We start from the raw sequence: 14,584 nt of genomic DNA, 5'->3' as shown, positions 1-14,584 counted from the left end.
TGCAAAACAACGAACGCCAACGTTACACGTACTTTACGTTAAATGCACTTACCCAAACTCACAAGAACAGTCCAAAATAACGTCACAGTAATCCAGGTGAAAATCGCCACATCAGTCACAAATATCTTGCTGTAACATCCTTGATTACACAGTCCTCTGGTGACCTGAATATCACGCCAAACAACTAACTCCACCTGGCTAGTCTTCAGGGGCCTGCCAGCCTCGGGGCGACTGAATAACGCATGAACCTCGTCACAAAATTATCGAAAGATTGCGCGAGAAGCGTGCCCCCAACAGGAATGCAAGATTCCCGACTAGGATTACCCCCAAAATAAAAATTACATTTACAAAAACCCAAAATAAACAATAAGTGCACCGGTGGAAGGGCACAGCCCAGCTGGAGCACTCTTCCTAGCCAGAGTCTGTTAATTAACCAATTAACCCAAAGAGCTTCTCACCTGGATCTCCGCGAGTCTATGGTCCTGTTTTTACTTGTTTGTTTGTTTTCCGGACGAGTACCCAATTATGTTACGGCCGGCTCGTTTACTGACCGCAACATAAAGGGAAACAGACAACAAAGTTCCAATTTATAATTTATTAAGATTAAGCAACAATAGTAATACCAAACATGATGTGTCTAGGGGGAAGATGAGTGTTGGCGTGCGTGTATGTATGAATGCAATGTCAGCATCAGTATGTAAGATGACTAAATGGTAGACAAAAGAAGACAGAAAGATTAGAGAGAGAGGAGAGAAAGAGTAAAGTGACAGTGCAGAGAGAAAGTCAAAATGGTGCCTGCAAGAGAGAAGAAAAGTGCCTGAAGGGGAGGAGAGGAGAACTCCTTATATAACCACACCCTGATGCAGGTGTACACAATCCCTAATTGACATAATCAGGCCCTACCTGCCCGTGCACTGACCAGGAGAGGCCTGAAGGGGCACAGGGGGTCGTAACACAAGGCTACGAGACTTTCTGCCTCTGAGGCAGTTGGCCCGCTGGCCCAAAGTTGCAAGGGCGTTTTTTCCGCTCACAGGCATTAAGGGGAATCGAGACGGCCACCATTCAACCCGAAAAAGTCATATAACCATTTCAATGACTCCGAAGCTGTTCAGTTAAGGTAAACCTGCTGTTCAGTTAAGGTATACCTGCTGTCAAAGCAGTTGGGGAAGTGTAAGACAGGTTGTCTGTTAGGGAACACTCTGTTAAACCATCTGATGTACGCAGACGATTTGGCTATTATGTCCCCCAGCACTGTTGGGTTCCAGCAGCTGTTGGATATATGCTCTGAGTATGGGGTTGAGTTTGATGTACAGTACAATGCAAAAAAGAGTATTGTATTGATATGTAGGACCAAAGAGGACCAGAAGCTGCACTTTCCAATGTTTTACCTGTCAGGGCAATCCCTCTGGGTATCTAAATATATGAAATATCTTGGGCACATCATTACTGACAAGATGGAAGATGATGCTGATATGTATAGGCAGATACGAATGTTGTATGTCCAAGCAAACATGTTAGTCCGGAAATTCCATCACTGTTCTGAGGATGTGAAAGTGAGCTTGTTCCGTGCATACTGCACCCCTATGTATGCAGCCCCATTATGGGTCAGCTACAAAAAGGAGACCCTGCGCAAACTTCAGGTGGCATATAATGACTGCCTGAGGATACTGCTGAAAAAGCTCAGGAGTAGCAGTGCAAGTAAGCTCTTTTGTGACTCAGGGCTAAGCACTTTACAGGCTCTCTTGAGGAACCTAATGTTTAAGTTCATGACCCGACTTGATGAGTCTCAAAACTGTATTATAATGATGCTCACAAGCCCCAGGTGCAGCTCGGTCAGATATCAATCATATTTATGGAAACATTGGTATGGGTGCCTGTTAAGACTCTCATGAATCAGAGTATGTTTGTATGTGTTTATGTATTTATTCCTTTTTGTTGTTGTTGTTGTTGTTGTTGTTGTATGTCTTGCTGTTGGGCCTAGAGCCTGTAATAAAGTTTATATATATATTAAGCTAAAAAAAACTGCATAGTTCCCCTTTAAAACAAGTAAATGTGAGGGCGTACATTAGAAGTGGTATGTTAAACAGAGGATACAGAGGTATCTGTAATCTGTAAAATAGACGTATAAAAATAAACTGTCCTTGTTATCTGCTGTGACGTGTACACACTTATACTGTAACTCTTTATATCAACATTTCTTTTCTGGCTTCTGTCCACTCTGTAGCAGAGCCTCTCGCTTACTGCAGGACTTTTAAAATGGCCTCCCCTCTCACTATGGTAGATTTCTAGAACCGTCTTTATCATGACATACTTTTCATACTTCAGTACTTTCATGCTTTGAGCTCCGCAAAATGCTTGTTTGAGCCCGTAGGCTTTGGCCACGTAAAGAAATGATGAACCACTGAGCTGCTTTATGTAAAAGGATGAAGACAAGCAATTTGACTTCATGCACATGCCTTTAAAAAGCCATGAAATGGATCTCTTGTGATGTTTACACAGCTAAGAGAATCCTTAACAAGGTTTCATTTCAGCATGGGCACTGATCATTCCTGTTATGCAAACCCCAGCTATGTATAAAGATGTAAAACAACAATTTTATCCTTCTGTTCCTTATGTTGAATAAACACAACAGTTGTATGAGCTGAATGTAAGGGAGACTTGTAAAGCATCTCTGAGATGTATTTGAGAGACTCCTGTGCTCTCGGCATAGAGTTGAAATGTTAATGGACTTTAAATGTATTTATATAAGCTGACTGTATGTGTGAGACTGTATGTGTGGTGCCTGCGTATAAAGTTAAAATGTATATGTTTAAATTGAATGTAAGTGTGGCATTCCCCTGTTGTATGAGCTTATACAGTTGAAATGCATACTGTAGGTATGACTTTAATCTAAATGTGAGACTCTCCTTTTGTCTGTGCATATAGAGTTGAAATGTACGCTAAATGTGTAAGTTGAACTGAAGTGTGAGCTGCGCTGTTGTGTGTGCAGGTATTGAGCTGAAACACCTGTGTCTGGAGTACATGACCCCCTGGCTGCTGAATCTGGTGCGCTTCTGCAAGCACAACGATGACGCCAAGCGCCAGCGGGTCACCGCCATCCTGGACAAACTCATCACCATGACCATTAACGAGAAGCAGATGTACCCCTCCATCCAGGCCAAGATCTGGGGCAGTCTGGGACAGGTACCTCCTCAACCAGCAGACTCTCTGACGTAGCACAGCTTTTGCTCTCACACACTTGCTTTCCCTCTCTTTCTTTTTCTCCATCTCCCTCTATCTCTTTCCCTCTTTCTTTCTCTTCAACTCCCTCTATCCCTCTTTCTTTCTTTCTTTCTTTCTCTCTACCTCCCTCTATTTAGCTCCCTCTCTTTCTTTCTTTCTTTCTCTCTATCTCCCTCTATCTCTCTTTGGCTCTTTTCCCCTCTTTCCCTCTCTTTCAGTTTATCTATCTGTCTTTCCTTCCTTTGCTTTTTTACTTGTTTTTAACCCCCCCTTTCCCTCTCTGGGTCTTACCTCTATCAAAAATATTAATGCCATGTATATTCCCCCAAAGACTCCCCCGGGGTAGAAACTCGTGTTCTTGTACGCCGCCGTAAAAGTGTATTGATCTGGAACATTTTTCTTAGTGCTCAGCAAGGCTAAATGATATGTGTTGCATTATTCATACAGAGTGATAAAGCAAGTAACTGTGACTTGACGACAGTTGAGGACAGAAAACGAAATGAAAGATGGAAAACGGTAGCTGATGAAGTAGTCTCTCCATTCCTTCTGGTCGTGATGCTTTGTGTTATTACAGTGCCCTGTGTATGCTGTGAGTCCCTTGCATTGCCTGTGCAAGCATAGCTGCTTAACCTGAATACTTCCTCATTACTAAGCCGAAACTGTAATGTTGTCATTTATTAATTTCATCAGGGACAGGGCAGAAAAAAACATTAACCTTGCACAAAACAAGGAGAGGTGTTTTGCCAGTTTATAGCAAATATTGCTAATTTCGCCTGTAGTCCCTGGGCAGTTTATATGTAAAATATAGCAGCATACCTAAGTGTTGAGATTTTAACTCTGTGTATAATCTGTTCAGATACGCTTACTCTTGATAATATCTAAATATAACTACATGTAGAAGTTAATATAAGATAATATATTCTAACTGTATAAATGCATTAAGCATCTGTTGATGTACATAATGTTAAATGTATGCATAAAATGTGCGTGTGCGTGTTAGATCACGGACCTGCTGGACGTGGTGCTGGACAGTTTCATAAAGACCAGCGCCACCGGAGGCCTGGGCTCCATCAAGGCCGAGGTGATGGCCGACACTGCCGTCGCTCTAGCCTCCGGGAACGTCAAGCTGGTGTCCAGCAAGGTGAGAAGCCCCCACACCAGAGCCCAGAGAACCGTATGAATTGTATAAATTGTACATGTAATACTGTATATAATAATATATATTTCTTGAGCAAGACGAGCACTTTGTCTGCTTGTGCTGTAAATTCATAGTACTGCTGCTTATGGTGCTCTTAGAAATCTTGGTACATGTTCAATGCGTTGAACAAATAGAGAACTAATCCTTTTCAATGAGGAGTGAAATTATAAACCACAAGTTTCAGTCAGTGGCTCTGGCTTTAGGGAGCATCAAGGTGGTTTTCTGAGCACTTGGACATGGATATGACTTCACCTTATGTACCCCAGTAGCAAACATTCTCTTCTGCTAACATGATTCTGTGTAGATATCTGCCTTTGGATTACTAAAGAGTGAAAGGACATGCTAGTGTTAGCCACTCGCTAACATGATTCTGTGTAGATATCTGCCTTAGGGTAACTAAAAAGTGAAAGGACATGCTAGTGTTGAAAACCTGCAGTCTAGCAGCACATGCTCACTAATGTTCAACTAATAGTGCGCACTGAGGAGGACCTCTGATAATAAGGCTATTTGGGCATCCTTGTTGAAATATATATCTTTGAAAGGCCAATAGTGAAAAGCGTCTGCTAGTTAGCATTAGGTGTACTGTTTTACAGTCTAAGCAGTTTAAACACAGACGGTATTGCCTCATTCAGTTCCCTCCTCACAATACCACAACACCACAACTTAATCAACACACCAAACAGATACACGCGACTCTCACTATGCACGATTCCCATTTCTTCGGTCTTTTATTTCCCCTTTTGCTAGGCCCTGTAACTACACTGTTAGTTCCTGTTTATTGTGCCCTGTTTATTGTGCCTATCATTGCATGAATGCACCAGAGGACAGTTACGTAAAGAGGTTTGGGGGTGTGTTATGTCATACTGCAAATGACTGTGGCCCACCACCCTGTTTACCTTGAAGAGTTTGTGAGTATTGTGATTAGCTATAGGGATGTCGGGGTCGGTAATCTTTATCTAGCCTACATGTGTTCTGGTGTGTGTGTGTAGTTTTTTCCTGTTTAGCTCACAATTAAACATAAGGACCACGTCAATCTATGATGGGGAAAGTCATATCCGATACATGGGACAGACCCAGTCCTGCGGCTCAGTGTTGCTCAGTTTTTGCCACAATGTTGTACTAGGCTAACGCTGACACCTATACACCTGAACAGGTAATCATCCGCATGTGCAAGATCATCGACAAGACGTGCCTGTCTCCCACGGCGACGCTGGAGCAGCACCTGATGTGGGACGACATCGCCATCCTGGCGCGCTACATGCTCATGCTGTCCTTCAACAACTCGCTGGACGTGGCGGCGCACCTGCCCTACCTGTTCCACGTGGTCACGCTGCTGGTGGCCACGGGCCCACTCTCGCTGCGCGCGTCCACGCACGGCCTGGTCATCAACATCATCCACTCGCTCTGCACATGCTCCCAGCTCTGCTTCAGCGGTGAGGGAGCGGACGAGAGACCTGCACTCACCCATACGGCCTTTCACCAAAGCCTTAATACTCAGGCTTTCTTGTTTTAAAATGGATGGTGCTCAAAACATATGGTTCACCTAACAGAAAATATAATTCACATAACAGGAAATATAGCTTTGTGCTACCATGCACTGACCTTGTTTTGCTATCATAATATAAATAATAATTCTGTGTGAATATTTTGGTGAACTCTCCTTAATGCTGGGACACACACACACACACAGCATTTCAGCTTGTGTAGAATGTTGTTGCCTACCTATGTCATGACTTTGTTTATTTTTCAGTGCCTGTGTGGGTGGGTGGGTAGGTGTGTGTGTGTGTTATTGTATGTAGTGACTCACTCTCAATCCCCCCCCCCTACCTCCCCCCCTAGAGGAGACCAAGCAGGTGTTGCGTCTGAGCCTGACCGAGTTCTCGCTGCCCAAGTTCTACCTGCTCTTCGGCATCAGTAAGGTCAAGTCTGCGGCGGTCATCGCATTCCGCTCCAGCTACCGCGACCGCTCCTTCTCACCGGGCTCCTATGAGCGCGAGACCTTCGCCCTCTCCTCTCTGGAGACAGTCACAGAGGCCCTGCTGGAGATCATGGAGGTATACACACACACACACACACACACACACACACACATATACACATATACATACATACATACATACATACATACATACATACATACATACATACATACACACACACACTCACACATACATGTGTGTGCGCCCCACACACACACACACACACACACACACACACACACACACACACATACCCACACACTTACACATACATGTGTGTGTGCCACACAGACACACACACACGCACACACAGACACACACTGGGGAAGAGGAGGGGAGGAGTGGTGCTGAAGAGTAGAACTGTCCCCATCCACCTACGGTACCTGCAGGCACTTTAATGGGTAGAGTGTGCAGGGTGAGATGTGCATAAGCATCTCAGCGGGATGTGCCAGTGCAAAAGGCTCAGAGGCAGCAAAACCAATATAAAACGTTAGCATAGCATATAGCATCACAGCACCCTGCAGCAAAAAAGTGCCTGGACCCTGCATGATGATGCAGCACAGCATTGCGCTCTGAGTGCTACTTTTGTTTTCTTTTGTTTTCTTTTTTTTCCCAAGAAGCAATTTATTGTTGACTATTCCGGGCACACACCGGAACACAAGCAGACCGGCAGACACGCACGTGTGTACACTCAGAAACACACTGGCATGCATTAGGGAGTCTCACACACTTTGAACTTTGGTGTTCAAACCCTAGAAGCAGTTCAGACTTGTTAGATTATGGTCCAAAAGGTGATGGTTGCAGCCTCTCTCTGTTCTCATGGTTCTCTGAGATATTTTTACTTCACACTGTGACCGCTTACATGATGTTAGTCATTCTTCCGGTGTGTGTGGGGCTGTGTGTGTGTTTGAGGGTGTTTGTGGGTGTGTGTTTGTGGGTGTGTGTGGGGGTGTGTGTTTGTGGGTGTGTGTGGGTGTGGGTGTGTGGGTGCACAGTGTGTGTGTGTGGGTGCACAGTGTGTGTGTGTGTGTGTGGGTGCACAGTGTGTGTGTGTGTGTGGGGGGGGGGGGTGTTAAACAAGCCACTGTGTTTGATGAGGGGGACTGTGGGTGTATGTTAAGATGTCTATTAATGCTCTGTGATTCTGATATTAATTGCCCCCCCTCCCTAATTTGCCCCCAGGCATGTATGAGAGACATCCCTGGGTGTCGATGGCTGGACCAGTGGACCGAGCTTGCCCAAAAGTAGGTGTCTGTGTGTGTCTGTGTGTGTCTGTGTGTGTATGTCTGTCTGAATATACGAGATGAAACAAACTGTTGTTTTCTCTATTGGTGTTAGCAGTGAAGACTGCCTCTTATCTGATCATGATTGCTGCACAACAACCACATACTGTATCTGATCAACGTGTCTGAAATTAGTGGTTTAACCGATATGTAATTCATCAAGGATGTGGTCTGTAGTGAATATGTTGTTGCAGTGAGTATTTATGGGAGACCATCTGTGCCAAAAGGAGTTGTCATGTGTCAGTGATCCAAGTATAACTGGTCGTGTGGCATGCATGAGTCATTTTTAGCTAGGCTGTTTTTGAGTGTTTGCGATCTTGCATCATTACAATCTAACAGCAGACTTTAGAGCTTACCAGGACCCAGGATGCTTAACTGTGTGTGTGTGTGTGTGTGTGTGTGTGTGTGTGTGTGTGTGTGTGTGTGTGTGTGTGTGTGTGTGTGTGTGTGTGTGTGTGTGTGTGTGTGTGTGTGTGTGTGTGTGTGTGTGTGTGTGTGTGTGTGTGTGTGTGTGTGTGTGTGTGTGTGTGTGTGTGTGTGTGTGTGTGTGTGTGTGTGTGTGTGTGTGTGTGTGTGTCCGTTCTCTCCATCAGATTTGCCTTCCAGTACAATCCGTCCCTGCAGCCCCGGGCGTTGGTTGTGTTTGGCTGCATCAGCAAGCGGGTGTCCCACGGTCAGATCAAACAAATCCTGCGCATCCTCAGCAAAGCCAGCCCGCTTCTCAGCATCGATCGAGTACGTCACACACACACACGCTCTCCCTGTCCATATATCCATACACACCTAAGCAAAGCCAGCTCACTGAAGTACGTCACACACGCAGGCACACACACGCATGCTTACACACAAAGACAATAGTACGTACACATTCGTTCTCCCTATCCTCCCTGTCTCCCTCCCGAGTGCGTCACACACTCACTCTCAACAGCCCTATAATCATACACACCTACCAAAGTCACTCTCAGTAGCCCTATAATCATACACACCTACCAAAGTCACTCTCAATAGCCCTATAATCATACACACCTACCAAAGTCACTCTCAATAGCCCTATAATCATACTGTACACACCTAAAAATGCACTCTCAATAGCCCTATAATCATACACACCTAAAAATTCACTCTCAATAGCCCTATAACCATACACACCTAACTTTCAATTGCCATACACGATACACACCTAAGGGGAGTGAGGATAAATGCAAATAGATCCAAATTTAAATTGTTTGTTTGTTTGTTTGTTTGTTTGTTTGTTTGTCCAGGGCCTGGAGAGTTGTCTGAAGGGGCCAGACAGTTACAACAGCCAGACGCTGATCGAGGCCACGGTGATCGCCCTGACCAAGCTCCAGCCTCTGCTCAACAAGGTACCGGCACACCACTGTTCCTAGAGGAATCTACTGCTCGCTGTGTGTGTGCGTGTGTGTGTGTCTGTGTATGTGTGTCTGTGTCTGTGTGTTTACCATCAAAGGAATCTACTTCTCGGTATGTGTGTGTGTCTTTGTGTTTACCATCAAAGGAATCCACTGCTCGGTGTATGTGTGTGTGTGTGTTTACCGTCAAAGGAATCCACGTCTCTGTGTGTGTGTGTGTGTGTGTGTGTGTTTAGCATCAAATGACAAACCATTGCTGCTAAAATGGTCAGTATAGGGCCTCCAGAAGAGTGCTGGCGGCATAACTGCTGCTGCCAAAACACTGATCTGCCGAGAGTAAAAATAAGAGTTTGCCATCAGCGCTTCTGTGTGTGTTGCTATTGGTTTGCTTTTATAGAGGCATTTTGAGTGTGCTCTAGATGTGACTTCTGACTGTTAAAGAGTTCTGATGCAACGTAAATAACACACACACACACACACACACACACACACACAGACACACACACACACAGGTTTCAGTGCTTCTTGAAACTGTTACATACACGTTTTAATTGAACCCTTTCATATGCTGGCTTAATCCTTTCAGCACAGCAGTTTTCAAGTCATTGGAAGTTGTTTGTACAGCGGTTAGATCGGTTTAAAACTAGTCCTCCCAGGTGGCAGATTGCAGAGGAAGCAGAAATATTCAACAGATGTTTCCATTTCCTCCAGAGCTAAAAGCATTATAACTGTAGATATTAGAATATGGGTGTGTGTGTGTAAGACTGTGAGAACTTCCTGATTTATCCAAATAAGCATGAAATCTAGCAAAGTATGAAGTAGTCATGTAATATTTATTCATTTCCTTTTCCTTGATAGTGTTGTTGTTTCTGGATGAATAGAATGGCATGTTCCCTTTGTATGGGCATAATATCAGAGCTAGTAGGATATACCCTATTGAAGTTCCTCTTTCAAGCCAATGTATTTCTGCATGGTGTGTGTGTGCGTGTGTGCGTGCGTGTGTGTGTGCGTGCGTGTGTGTGTGCGTGTGCGTGTGTGTGTGCGTGTGCGTGTGTGTGCGTGTGTGTGTGTGTGTGTGTGTGTGCCCCTCCTCAGGACTCTCCCATGCACAAGGCTCTGTTTTGGGTGGCGGTGGCGGTTCTGCAGCTGGACGAGGTGAACCTGTACTCTGCCGGTACCGCTCTGATGGAGCAGAACCTCCACACACTCGACAGTATGCATGTGTTCAACGAAAAGGTACACACACACACACACACACAGGCTCTCTCTCTTTCTCTCTCTCACACACACACACACACACACACACACACACACACACACACACACACACAGGCTCTCTCTTTTTCTCTCTCTCACACACACACACACACACACACACACACACACAGGCACTCTCTCTTTCTCTCTCTGTCACACACACACACAGAGATGCTCTCTTTCTCTCTCTCTCACACACACACACTCGCTTTCTCTCTTTCACATACACACACACACACACACACACACACACACACACACACATACATACATACACACACACACACACACACACACACACACACACACATACACACACACACACACCCCTCCCAAGGGGACTGGAGAGGCCAGACTCAGAGTGAAACCTCCACGAGTGAAAGTTCCCCCCAGTTTGCGTAAACCATGTGACCCTCCGCTCCCTAGCGGAACCCATATTTCACCACAGCTGAGTTTAGCACGCGGGGACTTGTTCAGATGAAGCAGCCCAGACGGAGATTAACTAAGCATGAAGTTCTCTTCTCAAATGGGGGGAGGGTAGCGTGAGAGAATGTCCGTAATGCATTTACATGGGCGAGTTGTGGTAAGTGACCACGTACGGGTCAAAGTGCCCCACAGGGTTCAAGGGTCAGTTTGCTTCTGACCAGCGGTCACTTTCTGATTCCACCCCCATCTCCCTTGCATTAGTTTTTTTGTCACTCTCAAGTGCCCTATCTGGAAAAAGCCCCCTAATTTACACTTGAATGTATGGACACCCACAAAAGTCCCCCACATCTATGTGACCTCAGTCTAGACCTGGGGGCGTTATACACACAGTATGTGGCCTAATCACAGCAGAGATACCAAACTACAGCATGAGCAGCTCCACCTCAAGCAGCTCCAACTCAAGCAGCACTCTGTAGTCCTCTCTGCTTCCTCTGCTCTTCTGATGGGGATTTATCTTCCCCCCCCTTCTTCCTCCCCCCTCCCCCTCCTTCTCCTCCTCCCCCTCCTCCTCCTCCCCCTCCTCCTCTTCCACCTCCTCCTCTTCCTCTTCCTCCACCTCCTCCCCCTCCTCTTCCTCCACCTCCTCCTCTTCCTCCACCTCCTCCCCCCTCCATCTCCTCTTCCCCCTCCTCCTCCTCCTCCTCCTCTTCCTCTTCCTCCTCCACCTCCTCCTCCTCCTCCTCCTCCACCTCCTCTTCCTCCTCCCCGTGGTGTGTGTGCAGAGTCCAGAGGAGGTGTTCATGGAGATCCGGAAGCCGCTGGAGTGGCACTGTAAACAGATGGATCACTTTGTGGGCCTCAACTTCACGTCCAACTTCAACTTTGCCCTCGTCGGACACCTGCTTAAAGGTAAGCTCAGGGTGACCTATCAATGTCTAGCTACATTATGAGGTTAATACACGGGGGCAGTTTATATATTTGATATGGTTTTGTTTTTTTAACTTGCATAAAACAATGTCCTGTGGCTTATACACAATGCTGCTAATACACAGGAAATTACTGTACAAGGCCCTTGTTGCATTATAACTATACCTATATGGAATCACATTAACAATATGTAACATTGCTTAGATAGCACACGTAGTAAAGCATCCTTTTTGTGTTAATAGCCTGTATCTCTATACGTGTGCTAGTGGGCATAATGCTAATGTCACTGAGATCATTTATGTAGCAGAGTGGGTAGATCTAGAGTGGGATCACTACAAAGAGCAGATTTGAATTAGCATTAGCATGAAACGGCTTTGGAATGATCTCTACATAGGAAAACGTCCAATGTGTGTGAAAAGCCTTGAGAAGAGTCTGTATATACAGTATTTGTATTCTTACGAGAGCCCCATGCTGTGGGCATAATCTGAATGGCATTGAGATCATTTTAATCTAAAGTGGGTACATTGGAGTAGATTGACTATTTCAGTCCACGATTCAAGCCTGTGACATACTGTTTATGCAGGAGAACATTTATATAGTGTGTGTGTGTGTGTGTGTGTGTGTGTGTGTGTGTGTGTGTGTGTGTGTGTTCATGTTCATGTGTCCTACAAAAGCCCCCCTACTGTGTGCATATTGTTGCTGTGTGTGTAGGAGTGGTCATGGATCTTATGAGAGCCTTCTGCTGTGTGTGTGTGTGTAATGTTTTGCTGAGTGTGTGTGTGTAATATTGCTGTGTGTGTGTAAGTGTGATCATGTATCTTAACAGAGCCCCCTGCTGTGTGTGTGTGTAATGTTGCTGTGTTTGTTTGTGTTTGTGTGTGTTTAACGTTTGCCGTTTCCTCCAGGCTACCGGCACCCGTCCCCCACCACAGTGGCGCGCACCGTCCGCATCCTGCACACCCTCCTGGGGCTGGTGGGGAAGCACCGGCAGTGCGACCGCTTCGAGGTCAACACCCAGAGCGTGGCGTACCTGGCAGGTGAGCAGCAGTGTGGAGGACACAGGAACTCATGGCTCCTCAGCGCCCCCTCGTGCTGCAGCGATGAAATAGCATGCAGATAATCACAGAGCACTGTAGAAATGTTTACACTGTTTGAGTACTGAGGAACGACCCTATGATGACACATTTATTTATTTATTTATTTATTTAAATATTTGCATAGTTGCATCATTTAAATATTTATCCTGCGTAAGTAAACATTTATTTATTTATTTATTTATTTATTTATTTAAATATTTGCAGGGTTGCATCATTTAAATATTTATCCTGCGTAAGTACATTCAGGCTGAAGTGATACTCACCCCGTTTCCTGCAATGCTGAAACAGCATTTAAATACTGCCACTGTTTAAACTCTTACTCTCTTTAATTTCTTGCAGTCTTTAAATACACTCTTTAAGTACTTACCTAATGAATGACTTGCTCTGTTTCAATACTCACACTATTGAAATACTCATGAGAAGATGGGAAGACTCGACCTCTAGTGACCTCTGTGCTGTAGTCAGACTCCATTTAAAGGCTATTGATTGAGTAGTGTGTGTGCTGCGTGCAGAGGTCTGTAATGACTGTCCTTGAGTGCCGTTGGTGGTGTTGATGAAGTGTGTGTGTGTGTGTGTGTGTGTGTGTGCTCCTCACTCAGCTCTCCTCACCGTCTCCGAGGAAGTGCGCAGCCGTTGCCGCCTCAAACACAGGAAGTCCCTGCTGCTCCCGGACATCACCATGGAGACCATTCCCATGGACACCTACTCTGTGCAGCACAGTGACCCCAGTTGCAGGTAAGAGTTTTCAACCTGTCTGTCTGTCTTTCGTCCATTTAGTGTAATGTGTGTGTGTGTGTGTGTGTGTGTTTAGTGTTGTGTGTTTAGTGTTGTGTGTTTAGTGTGTGTGTGTGTGTGTGTGTGTGTGTGTGTGTGTGTGTGTGTGTGTGTGTGTTTAGTGTGTGTGTGTGTGTGTGTGTGTGTGTGTTTAGTGTTGTGTGTTTAGTGTATGTATTTGTTGTAGAGCAGCGCTAGCATGATCACAGTTGGCTCGGGTCTGATACCTCAACTCGACCCATCTCATCTTTCCTCATCTGCATTTTCTCCCCCCCCCTCTCTCTCTCTCTTTCTCTTTCTCTCCCTTCCTCCCTCCTTCCCCTTTTTCTCTCCTTTTCAGGACGTTGCGGGAGAACCAGCCATGGGCCTCACCCAACGTGTCGGACCGGTACCTGATGGCCCATTACCCGACGGTGGGTCAGATCAGCCCCCGCACCCGCAAGTCCATGAGCTTGGACATGGGCCAGCCATCGCAGGCCAACACCAAGAAGCTGCTGGGTAAGTTCAGCTCAGGAGAACACATAGGGTCACTCACAGCAGAGCAGGAGCCAATCACAGCAGAGCAGGGCCACTGACAGCAGAGTAGGAGCCAGCGACAGCAGAGCAGGGCCACTGACAGCAGAGCAGGAGCCAATCACAGCAGAGCAGGAGCCAATCACAGCAGAGCAGGAGCAAATCACAGCAGAGCAGGAGCAAATCACAGCAGAACAAGAGCCAATCACAGCAGGGCAGGGCCACTGACAGCCAGGGAAACTACAGGAGAATTACAGGAGAATATGCTAAAGGACTCACTAGGTGGATTTATATGGACAGTTTTTTTTGTCATTCCAATGAAACTATTCTGAATGAAAATGTTGTGTAATTTGTTAACGTGGGGTACGTTCTATTCTGATCAGGTGCTCTCCTGCGCTTTAGAATCTTTGATCAGAATAGCCGTTGCTTCTTTGCTTTTGCTTGAGAAGCTACAGCGGGTAACCTGATTGACCGTATACATGGCCGTTGAATCGGAATAACAACGGAATACACCACCCTTTTCATTCCGATTAATTCT

General features: G+C 45.7%; 1 protein-coding gene across 5 annotated transcripts in view; it reads left to right on the top strand.

The window, feature by feature from the left end:
* nf1b (neurofibromin 1b) overlaps positions 1 to 14,584 on the top strand; it is an 85,692-nt gene that overhangs the window by 56,536 nt on the left and 14,572 nt on the right. For all 5 annotated transcript variants that reach the window (XM_076275130.1, XM_076275129.1, XM_076275126.1 and 2 more), the window contains 12 exons: positions 2,990 to 3,183; positions 4,223 to 4,363; positions 5,574 to 5,853; positions 6,260 to 6,474; positions 7,582 to 7,643; positions 8,276 to 8,417; positions 8,945 to 9,046; positions 10,148 to 10,288; positions 11,518 to 11,644; positions 12,568 to 12,699; positions 13,359 to 13,494; positions 13,874 to 14,031. In XM_076275130.1, the coding sequence (XP_076131245.1) occupies positions 2,990 to 3,183; positions 4,223 to 4,363; positions 5,574 to 5,853; positions 6,260 to 6,474; positions 7,582 to 7,643; positions 8,276 to 8,417; positions 8,945 to 9,046; positions 10,148 to 10,288; positions 11,518 to 11,644; positions 12,568 to 12,699; positions 13,359 to 13,494; positions 13,874 to 14,031 (1,830 nt within the window). The remainder of the gene's footprint in view (positions 1 to 2,989; positions 3,184 to 4,222; positions 4,364 to 5,573; positions 5,854 to 6,259; positions 6,475 to 7,581; positions 7,644 to 8,275; positions 8,418 to 8,944; positions 9,047 to 10,147; positions 10,289 to 11,517; positions 11,645 to 12,567; positions 12,700 to 13,358; positions 13,495 to 13,873; positions 14,032 to 14,584) is intronic.

The sequence above is a fragment of the Alosa pseudoharengus genome, unplaced genomic scaffold, assembly GCF_046254945.1.
Source record: "Alosa pseudoharengus isolate Yale_2024_CS ecotype anadromous, Long Island Sound unplaced genomic scaffold, YU_APseudo_1.1 YU_APseudo_1.1_scf_8, whole genome shotgun sequence".
Classification (NCBI taxonomy): domain Eukaryota; kingdom Metazoa; phylum Chordata; class Actinopteri; order Clupeiformes; family Clupeidae; genus Alosa; species Alosa pseudoharengus.
This window is presented reverse-complemented; position numbering and strand designations above follow the sequence as displayed.